The sequence below is a fragment of the Syngnathoides biaculeatus genome, chromosome 21 (genome assembly GCF_019802595.1).
Source record: "Syngnathoides biaculeatus isolate LvHL_M chromosome 21, ASM1980259v1, whole genome shotgun sequence".
NCBI lineage: Eukaryota > Metazoa > Chordata > Actinopteri > Syngnathiformes > Syngnathidae > Syngnathoides > Syngnathoides biaculeatus.
This window is the reverse complement of record NC_084660.1, coordinates 6,662,835-6,681,937: the sequence shown is the minus strand read 5'-3', so window position 1 is coordinate 6,681,937 and position 19,103 is coordinate 6,662,835. Positions and strand designations below refer to the sequence as shown.

The 19,103-nt window shown below is 45.9% G+C and overlaps 1 protein-coding gene across 4 annotated transcripts in view; it reads right to left on the bottom strand.

The window, feature by feature from the left end:
• The window catches only part of col4a6 (collagen, type IV, alpha 6), a 40,364-nt gene extending 21,657 nt beyond the window's left edge, over nt 1–18,707 (bottom strand). For all 4 annotated transcript variants that reach the window (XM_061809265.1, XM_061809266.1, XM_061809267.1 and 1 more), the window contains exons 1-3: nt 18,628–18,707; nt 18,387–18,465; nt 18,270–18,315 (exon numbers count right to left, since the gene is read on the bottom strand). In XM_061809265.1, the coding sequence (XP_061665249.1) occupies nt 18,270–18,315; nt 18,387–18,433 (93 nt within the window). In that variant the 5' untranslated portion in view covers nt 18,434–18,465; nt 18,628–18,707. The remainder of the gene's footprint in view (nt 1–18,269; nt 18,316–18,386; nt 18,466–18,627) is intronic.
• Nucleotides 18,708–19,103: the final 396 nt, after the last annotated feature.

Here is a 19,103-nt window from a genome sequence, read left to right as displayed (position 1 = left end):
CAGTTCTCCACACTTTCTGGGGGCTTATTTCACACTCGAGTAGAAAGTAAAATGAGTATGACTGCTAAATAAACCACCATAGGACAAAAGTCAATTTATTATTTCTATAATGTAATTTGTCATTTTTTTGGGGGGGTGTATAGAACAGATTCATTGGATTCATATTATTTCCTATGGGAAATATTGCACTGGATTTCATCGGCTTCACTTTTTCGTGGGACTTTATGGAACTGATTAATCACAAAAAAATAACTTTTACGGAACAACTGAGTTGACGATAACGCTTGGATTACACATTTAAAGACAATAATAATAAATCTTCCTTTCCTCCCGTTTGTTAAACGTCTGCACTCTCCTCCACACCAGCCCTCTTATCACCCATCCCTTCCTCTTCCTCCCCTTGAACTTCCTCGTCTTCTTCCTCCCGAGTCTGACACCCGCCCACGGGAGACGCACCAGCTGTGTTTGGCCGTGCCGCAACGTTCCGCGTTTACTGTTTATCCGATCCGCGGGGTCGCATTGCGTCGGAGTTCCCGGAAGCGAGGCCACCCAGCGGGAGTCGGAAAGTCCAGCTCCAAATGTTCTACGCTAACCTTCTAACACAGGTTAGTTTCTGTTTCTGACAAACCATTAATATTATTAACATTTGCAGGATCTCTCGACTGCACTCCTTCAAGTATGTGTGTGTATTATTATTATTTTTTTGTCCAATCAGATTTGAGCCTTGATGTGTTGCCATGTCAATGTAATCTGCTCGGGGACCTTCAGAATGAGTTATGCTGATCCATGTGTAGATTTTAGCAATGAGACTTTTTTTTTTTTTTTTTTTTTTTTAAACAATCAGATTTTAGACAACTTCACAGGTCAGCGTTTTCCTGTCCTCTGATTGGCTGCTCAAAGTCAACCTTGACCAGCATGGAACTTCTGTAGAAATCTCCACACATTACCACGCCTAATAATCCGCATTTCTGGTCGCGTTGACGGTTTTTAGCTCGATTTTGACGTCGATTGGAAATGCATTGGATGATGAATATGGCACAGGTGCGTGCAGTTATGTTGCATTTTTATATGTAGGATTACTCATTTTTATCATTGTGACGTGATAGTGGTGCTATTAAGAGACGGCTTAAGTCAAGTGCCACTGCTAAAATTAGATTTTATCAGCGCAATCGTACACTTGCAACGTCACGCCTGCAGGGCCACAGTCCTAAACGGACGACAAGAACACCTGACTGGCTTCTCTGCGCTTCCGGTTTGGATTTGAGCGCACCTGTGTTTGGCCGAATTACATGGCCCGTTTGGAAGTAATAAAAAGGGCGTACAGCCAAATGAAATGTGTAAATGTTGCTACTATCTGCAGATTTATGGGCCCGCAAGTAAACATGCCCCCTCTGCTCGAGCGTCAGTCCCTCCCGCCAAACCAATGGCGGATTATTAAGACGATAAATCACCCCCCCCCCCACCTCACTTCCAAGTGTTGGTAAAACAAACTTTAAATCCAAGTAGAAATGTTAGGACAGCCCCTGACTAAACAACCGGCGCTAACATTCCCTCATAGTCTACATCTGAGAAATGATATCGAGTCACGTAGGAGTAGCTGATATTGAATTAGATGGACGGCGCACTGAAGCGCAATATTTCAAACGAGGATGGGGCCAACGTACAGGAGGGTCCATTAGTGTAGCGTGACGTTGACGTTACTTAAATGAGTGTACGCAAAGCCGCCGAGATACAAAACTGGTCATTTAAAACCCACGTCAAACATCTTCCTAAAATGGCTTGCCTCCTTTCCATCCTAAAAGAGGACTGGCGCTAAATCCGACGTGGTTTGTTTGCATTTTAGGACACCGTCATGTGAAGCCATGTTTTGTGATCAACCCCCCGCCCCCACCCCCACCCCTGATCCATCCATGAAGGGGGAGATGCATCTGAAGTGCAAAGGCAGACAATGGAGGTGAAATGCATCGGAGGCGTCAGATGCGGGATGAAAAAGAGGGTGAAACGGCAGAGAGACGGCACTGAAAGAAGACAAGGGCGACGGGAGATAAGATTTCCCCCGCGTTTTGAATTCTCCCCTGGAGTCAGGAGTGTTCACAGCCATGCAGGTATTTGAACATATACGCTGGGAAAAAAAAAAAATAAAAGAACGATGGCGCAAAGAAGGGAACAAAACTGATTGTGATTCAAAGGTTCCCCCGCGTGGTGTACTTCCAGAATCAAAGTTCAAGGCTTAGATTGCATCCACATTGCAGCGCCTGTCCCATTGACCTCGACTGTTACGAAGCCAAGCTCTATTTTTAGCAACGGGACTTTTGCAGCCTCACCTCTTTTCCTGTCCTCCCCTGCGTCAACTGTCATCTATATTATTTAAAAAAAAAAAAAAAAAGGAACAAGAAGACGTTTGCTGCGGGGTTCCAACTGTGCACGTGTGCGCGATGGCTCCACATGCGCGCAACACTGCCGAATTCCACACCCGCCGGTGGAAAGTAAATAGACATTTTTTTTGGCACCGCGGCCACATACACGGTACAGATGTTCACTCGGCTTGTCATCGGAGGAGCCGACCTTCTGCTCTTCCCGCTTTGGCCGCAGGAGGCCACAGAGTGCAAACGCCACTCGCTGACTCGAAAGCCACCTCGGGTCATTTGATGTCTCTTGATGAGATACATGTAGAAGCATGGGAACATTAAAAAATAAATGCATCGTCTGATTTCATGTCAGACAGCGGGGGGGGGGGGGGTGTACAATATGTCTTTATATACTATTTGTAAACATTTGTTTGTACCACTCACAAAAAGTGACAGATGACCCTGCACAATTTGAAAAATGACACGAAATGAAAGTCAATTCATGTCTTCTGCATGAATCCTCTCCAGCTCGCGCTCTTCAAAGCTGTGCTGCATACAGTCAAATAACCATAAATGGTCAAAGTTGCCCCCCTCCGCCGCCAACTAATGGCGTCAGCACCTCGGGAGAAACCATGAGAGTGCTCCGAAGGTCGGCTGCCGCCTTTTGTATTAATCGCAAACACCTCCAATGATTACGAGCTCGGGTTTAACCATCTACGCGGCTGCTTGCACAGAATGCAAACAAAAGCATTAGAAAGACGTTTAATCATTATTTAAGGGGTATACATTGTGAAGAAAGGGCAATGAGGCGACCTGATCGTGCGCTCAGCCACCGGAACAGACCAGCCAAATTCTGGAAGAATAGTTAAAACAAAAACCAGGGTGACGAAGGTGAAGGACCTTGAGCTTTTGGTTTCTCGAATACTTGCGCATGCCTTTCAGTGCATGTGCTCGTGTTTTACGTTCACGGCAGAAGAGATTTGATTGGCTCGGATGACCTTCAAAAAAATGAACAATTTTTTTTTAGTGGGATTTCTCGACAGAAAATTGCTCGAGATGTCATTTGCGCTGACTTCCATCCACCAACAAAGTGTAGATTCAATTAAGTGACACAGAGGGAAGAACTGGGAATATTTTAGCATGCTACAACAAAGCAGGAGGCACCCCAGCGGCCTCCGTGGGGAACCATCTGCACTACCTGGAGGCGAGACTCACTTGGCATTTTGGATGATTAAAAAAAAAAAAACACGCTTCTGAATGGCGTAGACGTTGGCGCCACATGTTCAGAAATGTTTGCGGGAATAAAAACGGGGCGCGGGGGGAGGCGGGTGGTAATCAGGCTGGAGGGCAGGTGGGGAATCTGCGTCTTCTTTTTATCCTGCAAAGGTTGGGAGGCTTTGCGTGTTGCGGCAAGATTGGACAATAGCGTCTCATATAGGTGGATGAAAAAGGATGGCACGCGATGAGAGCCAAAAAGAAAAAAAAAAATAAATTGCATGTACGGAGGAATGTGGGGGTTAGCCCAGGAATCCGGGCACAATGCAACATGCGTCTCCATGCTTGACTAATCCTGATGAAAGGCTTCATTTAAGAGTGCCAGACTAACGTGAACTTCCAGCAAAAGCGGCGAGCTCCCAGAGTATTATTTGTCTGCATCCTGTCACGCCGTCCATTACACACGATGGATGTAGCGGCGTGGCCTCTCGGTATTTCGCAAACTGCGCGCTACCGCGGATGTCCCGCGGCCTCCATTACGAGCACGCGGTGCCAGAAGACGCCGTATATCGCGCTAAACATGCCAACGCGTGGCGCCTCTCGGGCGCCCGTTTCTATGTGAGAGACAGAGGCATGTGATGGGGGATATTTAGGGGACTCCTCTGAGTTTGTTTTTTTTTTTGTTTGTTTGTTTTTGGGGGGGGGGTACATATGTTGACCTTTAAGTATTATGTCTTCCTCGAAGATCAGCGTGATAGGTACAAAGAAAAAGACACCGCTGTAAGTGATGTGGGTAGAAAATTACAAAACAGTTTGTGACGGTTGTCCGAAAAGATGATGTGCACGTGGACGACGCCCCTCACCACAGTGAATACTGCCAAAATCCTGTTGGCAAAACTCAGAACACGCATGTTTTCTTCGGCAGCTTCTGGAAATGAAACGAGTCTTCAGTCATAAGAAAACAGCTTCCTGAAGGCAAAACCATCAATCCATCCGTTATCAGCCTTCAAAGCCCTTTCAAACATTTCAACATGGAATGATAAGCTAGCATTAAAACATAAACGGAATATTGAAGATTCCAACATCTTAAGACTTGCGTGAGCGTTCGACAAGTTGAAGCTGCTGCAGGCTAAAAGCAGGCATCAAGACAGCAGGTCATATCCTGTCTCGATGTTCGCATTTCTCCACACAGGTGCACTTTTATTTATTTATTTTTTTTTTTTAAAAATACATCAACCAACAAAATATTACCTTGCAACAATTTTATTAAAGAAGGAATGTCAGATATTGCCTCACGCCTTTCGTGTTCTCCTCACAGTTTTACCCGACGGATTCATCCGCAAAGACCTCGTAAACTTCAGGTTTTAGTTTGACCTCCGTGTGCCTTTTGCATGACGAACTCAACGGTGTCAGAACTCACTTTCTGAAGCGAAACCACGATATTGCCCGCCCCACGACGTCCTCGGTTACAGTTCTGCGTCGTTGCCATGCAATGCAATCATACACATGCAAGAATGCCTCGCAGTGTTCGTACTTGCGCACGTTGAGCGACACCGCTGAACTTTTCACCGCTAGCATATTTTCATGAGCTCCATTGAGTCAAAATGCGACGTGCAGGTGCTGAAGTGCAATCAGAATACGCCACTCACATATTACAATGTTGCTAATGAATGAAGACGACATTGGGAAATACAGTGAACATGCGTCTATCGTTTGGAATTTCCTTAAAATATAGTTTCATCCCTCACATGCTTTAAACAAGTTTAAACATAATACAACACTATGTTAAGGTATTCCTCAGCACCAGTTCACAAGAACGGTGATCAAAGTGCCTTTTTAATGCTAAAAATATAATGAAAAATGCCATAGATGGGCTAGTGGAAAAGAGCATAGGAAGTTGTCACTACAGACACCTGAATTCAGAATGTAAAAATACAAAAAATACAACAATAGCTTATAAATACATGTTAAAGCGAGGGGCATGAAGGATGAACCGCGACAAAGGAGAGGACCACTGCAGAGCTTTTTTCGGCATTCACTGATTTAACAAAAAAGCCGATTTCTGGTGTTCCCATCACTTCCGTGGCGCTGTCAGGGTACTCGAGCGCAAAAAACGAGTGTTAACAAAGAAAAAGGGGCGTAGCGGGTAGTGGGGAGGGGTGGCGGGCGTTGATCGGGATCGCCTCGGTAATTTACGGCTATTCATAGTGATGCAAAAAAGGTCAATAAATTGAGTTGATGGGAGGCCTTTGCGTCATTTGGGCCGCACGCTCGAGTCAGCCACATTGTGGCTGTGTGTGATGAAAACAATGAAAGATATACAACTGGTATATTCTCTCTTTTACGCCCGTGCCATTTTTTTTTTTTTTGTGCCAAATTTAAAAAAAAAAAAAAAAAATCCATAGGGGTCAGGCAGTAGCAAATGGAAAAACGCTCAGTCCACACGGGGTCTCGCGCGCACGCCTAACATAAGAGAATTTTACTGGAGTATAGCCCCCCCCCCCCCTCCCCCCACACACACACAGACCCTTTGAGGTTTTAAACAGAGCGGTCCCCAGACACCACTTTACTCCATGTGAGGGGCTTAAGGGGCCCCAAGAGAGCTGTTTAAACCTGGTGACTTTGTAGGTCAGAGGGGCTGCTGGTGGCTGCAGACTGACCACACGGCCAAAATTGAAAGGCTTAAAAAATCGGAAATAAAGAAGTAATGACGTGAACCTAGTAGCGCTCCCCTCCCGCGCGTTCACTGTTTGATCGGCAAGTGATGAAAAGATCACGTCACCGATGCAAAAGAGTCTCAGCTTTCTCCTTTTTTTTTTTTTTTTCTTTCCAAGTTAGCATTTACGTTAGAAGGCCGAGGATCGGGTTGCACGGCAATATCGGGGTGGCCTTTCAAAGCTTTACCGTTAGTTTTCAGGCTCGGGGGCTGCATGGATACACCTTTAGCATTAGCCACACAGGTAGGGTTACAGCTACGATTTCGCTTAACATCGAGTCGGACGGGAAGCTTGAATGGCTGCATTGTGAAAGGCAGGGAGGCGCGGGCATTGTGAGGGCCGAGGTCCCTGTAACAAAGGCCGATACCGATGACTTTGTGGGTGTCGGGTTGCTTTTAATCCCCCACCCTGTTAAATCCAGAGTAGCCATGAGAAGATTTGTGGATTCCGCACAACGAGTCCGGATGCAATATAAGTTACCGTGTTATCTGGCTGCAAAAATATTCTTTTTTTTTTTTTTTTTTAAACGAGCAAGAACTTATTTTACAGGGCAGGTGAAAAGCATCATGGGAGCAAAGGTATGGAGAGTGGGGGCGGATACGCTGAGACCACCCAGTAAAAAAGTGGATGGCTGCCAAATTCCATTTCTGTCATTTATCATTTGAATTTTTGAGCAGTTTTTCTGGGTGTGCGTGTGCTTGTTTTGTCTCATCATGTTCATCTCCTCAACATGAACCTGCATACATAAACATTGCCATCTTCCCCAATTTCTAGTTTCCTAACTTAACTTGGGCAAAAGTTTTGGAAAGTGATGTTGTCGTCGTCGCCACAGAGATGAGAAATAACGTACATAACGCGCCTATGGGTATTGCTGCTCTCTTTGCATGTGTTGATGCTCTGCGTGTTGAACTAGTTTAGTTTGTAGGTTTAATTTCAGTTATCCCGTCTAAGGCGTTTCATGTTAGCCAGGTGAACTTTCATGAGACAAAATAATACGGTTACGGTGACCATTTTGATGTTTGAATATACGTTTAATTCGGTTTTGTTTGTTTGTCATTTTTTTTCAAGCATTAGAATATGTTTAAAGTCTCGATAAAGTGAGAATAAATGTCCTCCAAATTCAACAGACCTCAGAGAAAGCACAGGCAAAGATTTCAGACTTTAGTGAAGGAGAATACAGTAATAGTAGCTCAGGAAAAAGCTCACCACCACACTTACAAGAAGATCAAATGGAAGCGGAAGCGGGAGAAGAGAAAAGGCGAAGTGATCTAAAAGCAGATCGGGAGACATCTTGAGCGGTCTTTGTAGGGCTTGTGTCAACCTGCGGTGCGGCGCAGAGGAGGCGCCCGCTGAATGAGGAGCACGGACATGTAAGGCCTCGCTCTGACGCCAGCTCATGTCAACGCGGGGCCTGGCAGCTTGAGAATGTATGGAAATTCATGTCAGGGCTCGCCGTTATGCATCTGAGGGATTAAAAGGGCCTGCCGGCCTTGTCGTCACAACATCAGGAGCTTCTAGGAATAGCTATTATTTAAGAAAAAATAAAATGGAAAAAAAGGAACGTTGCAACTGCACAGCAAGTGTAAGAGTGTATTTGTTTGGTTGAGAAAGCAACAAAAAGTCTCCCATACGCAGTCCTCATCTTCCTTCTTTTTTTCCAGTGCCGAATGGCCACGCCTTTCAATATTTTTGTCCATAAAGATGACGTGTGGGAGTGCCGCCAGTTGATTCATAGGTGCAGACAGTCATTAAAAAGGCGCCTCGGCGTGTTCGCTCACTTTGAGGCAGGTCAGACTGGGAGTCGCGTCAACTAATAGATTGATCTTCCTCAACTCAATTTCAGATTTCCAACAATTTCCCCCAAAGGACTTGCCGTACTGTTCTGCTTGTACACGGAAGTCAACCGTACACTGCGTACAGATCGTACCAAGTGCAGTCACACAGTCTGATAAAAGCACACTCGCTCCGTTGCCGCTCTTCGTTTTAAAATAGCCGAGACAGAGCGACGGTGGCCTCCACCGGGAGGAGTGTCGGGTTCTGTGACTCATCCTCACTGAGGGAAGTGTAAACCCCTGCACAAATATTAATTACACGTCTAATTTGGAAAAACAGCCACACGAAGGCATCGGAATAAATATCCCCCGTCGGAATAAACATCCTCCATCTAAATTGGTTTCGGCTTGACTGGCACGGTGCACAAATGTCTTAGGATTTGTCTGACACCGTTGCTGATGCTCAAGACCCAAAATAAGATTGCGGTCAGAAGTCAAAGGCTGCTGCTTCTTCCTTGTCAGTGAACACAAGCGGGAGGAAGAACAAAATTGCTGGAAGGAAAAGAATGACTGGACCAAAGAATCAGAAATATCGCATCTTGAACAAACACAATCCGGCCCGCGGAAGAATTCCAGCAGCGTTTGATTGTGGTTAGAAGCGAGCGTAAAAAGCAGTGTTAACCTCTGAAGGGATCGGGTAAAATTAAACAAACATCTTTTGTTGACACTAAAAAGGCGCGGCTGGACTCGAGCGCGCATTTGCTAGCTTTGGCTAAAAAGCCGGCGTGTGTTTTTCACTTGAGGAATGTGTATGGAGTCTAAGGGACATGTCAAGCCACAATACATGGAGGGGAAGTGTCCCCTCCCCTACCTGAAGCAACCTTGGAACAATCTCCCTTCCCCATCTCCCCCTCGTGCGTTCCATCTTTTCTTTTATCCTCACATTCCTACCATCACAAGTACAGCTCCGGGCGGCCTAGCTTGAAAAGCTACCAGCCCTCTGCTCTTCTGAATGAAAGAACCCGACTGTGATTGGGCGATAAATGGTGTTCACTGGACTCATTTTGACTGAACAACTTTTCTTTTTAAAGATTGCTTATAAAATTGGCATTCGAAGAAGTCACGACATCAACTCGCACGCACGAGTAATTGAATCGGTCACAAAACCTGAGGTCCCACCTCGGGCCAACGCGTTCCGCAAGTAAACTTCCAGTATGTCCAAACCTCTGCGCACCGTCTCCACCTCAGCTTTGTGCGACCTGTGAACATCCCCTGTGATGCGGCCACTTCTCGGAAACTTCCACTAAGGGACTGGCCCACCATGCGGCCAATTAGGAGAGCCAAGTGGTGCGTGGCTGTGTTTACACTCCGCACGCGTGGAAGCTCGCAAGATGGACAAAACACGTTTGTCTAGACGGACAGTTGAACTCTGCGGTGGGTAAGCGCCAGCACCAGATGACGGAGGAGCTTTGATTTGCGCGGACTGTATTTTGTCGAAAGAAAAGCAGGGACTTAGCTGAGCTCTACACAGCTGGCATGTGTCGTGGCTTCCTCGCACACACTGTACGAGTCGTGCCCAAACAAGCCACCTGTTGTCAGCCCCTTGATTCTCTCGCTAACACGAGAACGCAGCGAGCCAAAGGATGCGATGATTTCTTATTTGGGATCAGGCTGCCTTGAGACAACCGCGCTAATATTTTCAGAGGGTGACCACTGCCAGATCTTAAGTGGACGATCAGAAGAAGAACAAGAGGGGGCCGAGTGGGTTACGCTACAGGTTGAGCCGTCGTGAAAGAACCACAAAGTTTAGTACAAAAAAAAGCCAGGGAAATTATGACAGTGACAGAATGATTACTTTTATCCTGTAAAAAAAATAAAATCCATCAAGCCCACTTGATGAATGAATGAACTGTCTGTTGGCAGTCACTCAACTCACATCACAACAAGCTGCAGTTTGACGCCAAGAATTGATAAATATTGATGCTTCAAACTGTTTATTGCAACCATCAACTGATGTTTATTTATTGTCAAACGAAACACTGTGCGTTTAAAACAACCGCGTAGCCTTTTGTCCGTGAGCTTCACGTCACTGCTGAAAGGGGCTAATTATTTGCGGTTTTTGGCAGTCTCGTAACTTTTTCAGATACGGATCTTTGAAGCAGACAGGTGATATAACAGTATTCGGTCATATATTCTTTATCCGCAGGACATTTCCCTCAACTGAGAAAATTTGTGATACGAGTGTTTTGAGGTATAGCGTAAGCGGTGGATCGTCAACAACAGCATCGCAACTGTAATCCAGCGACGCATCCACCTGCGTGAACGAACTAGACGTGAAGTTCCTACGCTGTCCACCAGTTTGCACTGCTCGGGATCAAGATTACGATCAAAACACAGCATACCTGCCTTCGCTCAATTGGGCCTCCGCCTATTTTCCCTTTGTTGCCTGTGTAAAGAGAAACCGCTTGTGTGTTTAAAAAGACAACTAACAGAGACACTCGCCACTATGACCCTTCTCCCTCCTCTCTGCAGCCTGACCTTTCCCCTTTACCGCAAAGAGGTCGGGATGAGTGGAGGGAATGGAATGCTCGCTCACGGGCGCCGGGAGACGAGCAGAGCAGGCCAGTAAATGTGCAACTCTGCTTGGATTTTCAACTGCCCACTCCAGTCACATAAGCATTCACGCTGGAGGTGAACATTAACTCTCCGAGTTTGCTGCCGCCCTCTCGCATAGGATGGAGCGGTGAAGTGCCTGGAACTTGAGCGATGAGGCCGTACAGTGACCTTGCGCTGCCGAGGAGATTCATGGGAAAACTTCAAGGACACTGTGGCGCTGTAAAAAATATTTATGGTGGCAAGAGGCGACGTCTACTTTTTCTTTTCATCATTGTTCTGTTGACTTTTTGTTCTGCACGCGCTTTTGTGTGTGTGTGTGTGTGTTTTTTTTCATCACTTGCGGTCATTCTCTGTTCCCTCGATCCCAAAAACTAATTGAAGATAAATCCACATTTCACACTAACAAACCCTCAGGCCAGCAGCAAAAGGTCAGTCCTTGACCCTTTCTGGAGGTCAAAAGATTGCTTCAACCCTCCTTCAGGTGCTCAGTTTTGGCCAGCCGCGTATGTGCGGACAAGCCACGACCTCGCTTTTAGCGCTTTTTCGCTTGGGACCACCTCAAGCAAAGCGTCACACCTTTCTCACCTTTTCAGTCTTTAGCCTGGCCTTTTTCATTAGCCGCAGCTCAGATCAGTATTCCCTCTATGTCTTGGGAAGCCTTAGCCACGGCTTGCTGTGCTCTGATAAACCTGGAGGTGACCTGTCAATCACCGGGGCCCATTACAACAGCCACTTCAAAGTTCATAAAAACTTGAAAGTGTCAAAGGCCATTTAGCTTCATGACATTATTTGACACCACCCCAGTGACCCAAAAAGCTTGTCTCAGGGGAAAAAAAAAAAGTTAATCCTGAATGTAAAACGACAAAAGTGGAACTCTTCCTTTTAATGGCGGCAATCGGCGTACCTGCTGGAGCACCGTCACCTTTGACCAGTTTGGCTTTTCCCCGCTAACCCCCAGAGCTTGGCTCCCACACGAGAATTTATGGACATTCTGGTATTTTCGATAACTGAGGAAACCGTCAAGCGGGTGACACCCGCTGAGGGACGAAAGGGGTTTAGAAAATGGAAAGTTGGTATTGGAAGCAAAGAAAGGTGTCCGACCCCTAAAAGGAGTGGGAAGGAGTGGGGTGGTCGAGCGGCACAGCAAAGCGGAGTGGGGTGGGGTGGTTGCTATACCAATGACATGGAATGTTCACTTCGCCCCTGGCGGTGGTTCATTAGCTATTAGCCTTCACACGCTGACGAGTCCTAAGCCTAGACCTGTCCCCCATTCTGGCTGTCACGGATTCCAAGATCCCGTATGTCATCTGGAATGTCGCTGGGATCGGGAATGCCTGCAAATTCCTGAGGGAGACGACGCGCCGCTCATCCATACATTTCTTTGTAGAATAATTCCAATCATGTAACATTCCTTCAACAGACTTTAACCCCAAATAAGTTTGGACGCAAGCTTGTGAGGTCACTTTGAAAAGTAGTTTCCAGTGGGAATGTGTACATTTGTCGTGACATGTGCACTTAATACGCTTACAATGTGTACAAAACAGTCCAAACAGATGCTTGCTGATGTCTGCCGACTGTTTGCCGCGCTGTCTCCCTTGAACGGGAGGAAATGGCTTATACACGTTTGGTCGAGATTTTCCAAAGCAATATAAGCAAGTGAGTTTTGTTATCATAAGGAAGAGGCTCAGGCAAACTTTGCATACATCTTGGTTCAATCGCAAACATACGGCGGAATCGTCACAAAGCACTGGACTTGCTTCCTTGCACAAACAAGTTGAAGGTCAAGGCCAAAACTGGAATGTTCGCAAAGGCTCGCGTTAATTCTCCAGGAGCAAATCAAGTGTACGTCAAATGTCCTGGCGCTGCTTGTCCTCCTCGCTCACTTCGAGCCCAGGTCTATACTTCGATAGCACATGCGCAAGGTCGTCTGGAATCTGCCTGCACACAGGCCAGAGTTCATAATTGACCAGAACTGAAATTGGGTGATGACAAAACACACACACACATCTATTGAAACCCTCTTCTTCTGAATGAGCAAGTGGGCTATTTTTGGAGCAAGAGGGGCCAGCTGACCAAGAAGCAATGATACTGACTAATTCAAGAAACACAAAAAGCAGTCTCCTCCATACTTGTATGAGTGTGTAAGGTCAACATAAGTCCAAACGCAACCCAAACGGCAGCTGCGCGTCAGCGTTTTTTGCATAATGGTCCGACGCTCCATCAAGACTGCTTCATTAATTGGCATTTGGGGCCGCGGTGGGCACGGCGGAAGCGAGCCAGAGGAATAGCAGAGAGGCCCTTGGTTCCATAATGAATGGCGGCATCAGTCCGAAAAAGACGAGCCTCAGGATGAAGATGAAGGGAATAGAAAGAAAACTACAAAAAAAAAAAAAAAAGAAAAAAAAAACACTGGGCACCAATAAAGGTGGTAAAATCATTCCGGTCATGTCAACTAAAAGACAAATACAGGGGCACTGGGTTCAGATGTACTGTAAAGATCTTACCTGATTTTCGTGGACAAGTCTATTCTGGGGAAAGCTAATTAGAAAGCAAAAGCTCTTGGAATACGTTTGGTGTTTTAAGGAGATTGGATACAAAACAGAGGCCTTTGTTACTAGTTGTAATGTGTCCGAGTTGTCGTGCAACTGTGGTCAGAAAAAAATTGGTATTTCACATTCCTTAGCTTCTTCGCACCACCAAAAGTGAGAAGACGACAGTTCCCGATACAAGCCTAATAACTCCAAATCAATCAATCAATCAATCTGAAGCTCCATGGGAAAAAAAGACTTCAAGAGTGTTTGGATTGAAAAGCGAGACCTGGCAAATAAAGCATTCCAATCCTGGATGAAGACCAGGTTCAACTCCGGGGCGTGGGCAATGGCGTCATGTCGCACCTGACTGACTAATGTGGTATTTTGCCCCGCGGAAAGGTCTACAAGACAAATTGGGAACTCTTTCTGATTTACGGACGCGATGACTGAGACTCGCAGCCAGGACAACCCCGTAGACACGGCCATAAAAAAAAAAAAAAAAAGTCTCGCAATTAGCACCAAATCATTTTTGCAAGAACCAAACTTTTGGAACAGGTCATGGCGTGCAGGGCTGTATTTCATGAGAAGTGAAATATTAAAATCCACAGGTTATCTCCTTCACGTCCGCTCATTCTGCAATATGTTGTCCCACTTGTGATACCTGAGGCTGTGTTTTGTTCGCATCATTTACTTTGGCTGCTGCCACGTGAAAGATATTGCAAAATAAGGACCAGAAAAACAAATAGAAGTGAGGGGGAGGAAGAAAAAAAAAATCCAATAAAGATATAAAATGCACCCAAGTTTTATCGCTCACGCAAAGCTTTGACCTGGAGGCGAAGGTGGGGAGCTGCGGATGACATCATCTGGATGACCTGAGGAGGTGGAAAGATGGCGCACAACTGATCCAAACTCTAAAGAGTTGATAATAGGACACAAAAGGCGGTGCACTTCTTCTATACCAATACTGTCAAGAAGAAGGGGAATTAAGAAGGCTTTCGCTTTCGTGTTGGGGCTAATACAACTTAAGCCGTGCATGTGTTTGCTTTAAAAGAATGACAAGCAAATATGTCATGTGCACGCTCGTCAAACATCCTGACCGCTGAACGTTAACGGCGCTTGAAAAAAAAAAAAAATCAGCGCGGCTGCAGACAAACGCTCGCATGTGCCCACAAGTTCGAGTGGGTGGGTGGAGAGGGTAGACAAAAGAAGATGTGTTCCCTCTGCACAGGCATGCAAATGGTAATTGGAAGGGGGCGGGGGTGGGGGGGGGGAAGAAAAATCTATTTCCAAAGTAATGGTGGAAAAAAAAAAAAAAAAAAAAAAAAAAAGCTGCGCTCACATGTATCCCTTGGCTGGAAAAATTTTTTCGAGATTGCAAAAGACAGCAGACGCTATGCCTTAAAGCTAAATGAGCAAATCCGTGCGATAAGGTGCACTACAGATACGAGCCACATTCCACCCGGGGACCAGCTAAGAATGTGCGTATCTCAAAACATCTTGGACATATCATTAAATATTTTTACAAAGGATAAATAAAATACGCCGCGGAGCATCTGTATATCATGTCTACATTTGCTGTCCCACCATTTGTGTTCAAAAGCTGTGTACGGTTTGAAAACTCCAACGATTGATGCTAAAGTTAGCATGTTCAGTTTCGACTGGGAGTGGTATAAAACGGATTGAAGGTTGGTATTTTTAGATAATAATAATAATAAGTGTATGGCGGCACGGTAGATTTTATGAAGTTTACAGTTACAAGTCGAAGCGGGAAAAAAAATGCACAATTGACTTGTATCTCAATGCAGACTGAGCGTGAGGGGAATTGGGAAAGTTTGATGATACACGGAAGGGAAGAATGGCAAAGGTCAACAAATGAGAGGAAAAAAAAAACGAGCTGTAATCCATCGATGGAAACCGCCTCAAGGGACCTTGAAACGGGGACGACCAGGCACGTCCAACAAGCTCCGACAGCGCAGGCAGCCTGCACCCAGCCTTCCAAACGCTGCCTCACCTCAGTTCCTCTCTTACAAGAACTTCACAAACACCCGAAGGGCCCGCAGATAGCGTTGCCGCTTTTAGGCCGGCGATGCATCCCGACCTCTCAACTCCGCACCTCTCTGTGTCATCTCTCTTTCAGCCCCCAAAAAAAAAAAAAATCGAGATAAACAAATCTGGAGAGCCTGCGACGGAATGTTAAGCGGTCGCTGCGGCCACGAACACCCCCCGCTGCCTTTGTTCTCACGTGACCTCTGACCCATGAAGCTCACCACAACCAATCAAGGGACAAACCGACAGCGTGTGCCCGGCGGGAGGGAACGGGTCCAGTATGTGAAAGCGGTCACGGCAGCTTGTGCTGAAGTGTTATGAAATTAGGGACTTGTTTTCTTTGGAATTTTATGGCAGGCTGATTTCGATTCCTTGGATAAAATGTTACACAAAACCAGCACCATTGAGACGGATCGCTCACAAGGCCAATCATCCTTATCGCGCATACCAAAAACAACTTTCACACATCGGGCCGGATTTACCAAGACCCTAAATTGTGATTGCGCAAAGAGATTGCGTGCTCTGTCAGTGGCTGTAATTAATAACTGATTGCAATCTTTTGCTAAGATCACGAATACCCGCACGCTATGTTACAGACTGCGCTTCCCGACCACAGGTGTAAAACAGGATTTCGTGCATTGTGGCAACGCTACAGGTTTTTGCTACAAAGCACTTGGGAGAGCGCCGCCAGTTTGAAGTGATGGAATTGGAAGTGCCAGTGGAAGACAAACTCAAACAGAAATTACATCCTGTGGAAAAACAGATCAAGCTATTTTCAAAATAGAAGCTGCAGATTCCATATATTTAAAAGTATTTTCTTCAGGGAATTTCCCAAGAGTAAAGCCATTTTTCATCTCACAAACAAACCGGTTATTTTGTGCGTGCACCATGCGTAATCGACACGTGTCCTCGTGCTTTAAAGCCTCGAAGCAACACAGCACTTTTGTTGTCGTCAATAACTACAAAGGTTACTAAAGTAACGGAGTGCTCCAATCAATATTTGAGAATAATTTTACAGATTAAGACCGTGACAAAAGAATTCTGATCAGACCTGGAAATGATAGACTATTTTCTGTCCCTTCAAGCCGGAGCGCACAACACGATTGTTGAATGAAAGGAAGGAGGAAGCACAGCGAGTCAGCTCGCAAATTACACCACAAATCTCCTTGTAAATGTATTATTTGCTCTGCGGATGACAGCCAGCTGCAGGGGGAGGCAGCGGGGCTGTCACGATGAGCTGAGGGCTAAAAGGAAGAAGGTGGTCCGCAAACTATGCGTCGGATCCCAGGGGGTTCCAGGTTGTGCGCATTTCAAGTGATCCCCATCATCACTTGCTGGAATGTTCCGGTCTATAGCACCTGCAGGGACAGCCAGACAAGTCTTGCCAAGCGGCGAAAAAATTTGGGAGGAACAGGAGGGCAGTGGGAGGCACGAGAGTACAATTTTATTGTCACGACTGATTGGGTATTGTATTTAATCACTATTATTATTTATTTACTGGACACACTTGTATTTTTTTAAAGCCTGCATTGATTTTGATTTGACTTTTATTATGTCCATTTTTCAAATTACTATGTTATGTTACTATAAGCATAGTGTCGTTTCAACGTTCCCGTGACACACCGCCCCCACCCCACGCCATTCCTCCCCAACATTGTGCAACGTCTCCCCATCTTCCGTGTAGCCATGCTGCTATCGACGAGCCTCAAGTATACTATACAAGTGGTACCTTGACTTATAAATGACCCGATTTAGAACTTTTTTTTTTTTTTTTTTTTAATGAAGTTCGAAGCCGTAGCTTGGTTTACTTATTGCTTATTTGCCAGGCAAAATCTTAGTTACGAGCAAGTGTCGGATACGTCACTGTACTGCGAAGCATTTTCAGCAAAGCAAGTACTCGCAAGGAGCTGCTTTAGGCCACAACTCGCAGTCAGACGCTCACACGCCCAACCCGACTCCAGCTATTGACGTCACCCGCTAGTAAATGAGGGTAGCAACACGTTACATTTACATCACTGATTTTGGGGATCGGATTTACTGTTCAGAGCAGTTTAAATGCAATGTACTTTTTTGAGCTACACTCCACTCGTTACTGTATTATTGCTTGGCCGATCAATATTTTCTCAGAGACGTCCACCGACTGGGCGCTGTCAACTGACTGTTTCACTCATTTGACCAATCAAACCCAGCCGGGCAGTCACATGACCGCCACACAAAGTCTCCGCAAGCACGTAAAGTTTTCAAACTGAGTGAAGGCAGAAACAAACGACAGGGAAAAGGTTGCCCATGGGATGTAATTTCATGTCATTGCATGACTGTCCCCCCCCCCCAAAAAAAAACAAAAAAAACACCCAAAAAAGTCCTCTATTTAACAACCTCAAATCGGTTACCATGGGTACAAGACCACCCAAGGGACTCATCGGTCGCATGCACTCAGCCACCCACAGGTGGAGTCAATTCAAAGTCGATTTGAAGCTTTTTAGATGATCTCAAGTAAATGTATGACGTTTTTCTCATGACAAATATTAACCTGCAAAGTTTGAGCAGGATGAGAGACAGCCCGTGGCTTGGGGGGGGGCGTGTCGGTCAGCTTCTTAATATTAATGAGGGGGGAGGGGTTTGACTTGCAAATAAGTCTGAGCGGGCACACTTAAACCGTGGACTACTTTTTCCCCAGCGCAATCACCCACTTTGGGACTGTATCCCCCCCCCCCCCTGAAAAAGGTCACGCTAACATTTATTTAGACCCCATTGCATTCCCCCCCCCCCCCCCAATTTCACATAACCCACTGGAGGGTGCGCGGACACAATTAAAATAGAATTAAAAATCTTCACAAATGACTTGCACTTGAGGGGGGGGGGAAAGTCACATTGCTGAACAAAGTATAAAATATCAGTCACGACAAAACAAACGCGCTCCTGCTGAAATCGAATAAACAGCTTATGAGCGAGTGTATGGAAAAAAAAAAATGAAATACCACGAGGAGTGCCAAGGAGTTGGCGAGTAAATAAATGCACACTTACTGCGTGGGTAGCGGTCACAGCCACGATAACTGCCACCACGCAAAACCTGAAAGGGAGAAGCATTTATTTAGCTTTGATGAGTTTTTGTGTGTTTCCGATGTATAAAATGCAACTTACAGGAGCTTCATTGCGATCCGCGGAGCTGAGAAGGAACTCCTGAACATTCACCAGCGACGCGCTCCGAAGAGCCTGTCATCTAGCACACAAACACACGCATGCACAAAACAGCGCACGCAGACCCGGTCGACGCGCCTGTGACTTGCTGTCGCCAAATTCCCGAGGGAGAGAGAGATCTACTTGCACAAATTCACCGATTTACAGCTTCTTTTTTTTTTTTTTTTTTTTGGGTCCAACTCACCAAAGTTGCGCGGCGGCGAAGTCGCTGCTGCCGCTCTCCGGGCTGTTGCGCTTGCTTCGACTTTGCAGGGCTGACCCCCCCCCCCCCCCAACCTCCCCACCAGCCCCCACCAGCCGGGAGAGGAGGAGCCAAGTTGGCCAACACATGTCATTCTGACTGCCGTCTTCAACAAGCACTGCAAAACGCATTACAAACACATTCATGTGTTGTTATCAGCGTGCAAAAATGGTCAAACAATGAGAGTACACCAAAGTGCATGACAAAATGGAAATAGTTTTATGCAAGCATGTGGAGGTAGGGATTTTTTAATGGTGTGATCCCACATGGATCTGTCCTGGGGTTTCTTATGTTTTCTTTTTTGTTTTTTTTTTTAACCTGTAGACATTCTGTTTTGATTACAATGCGAATAAAAACTTATTTGGTGCGGCAGTAGGCGTCCCTGTTGTTGGAGATACTCATATCGTTCATTTGATCTT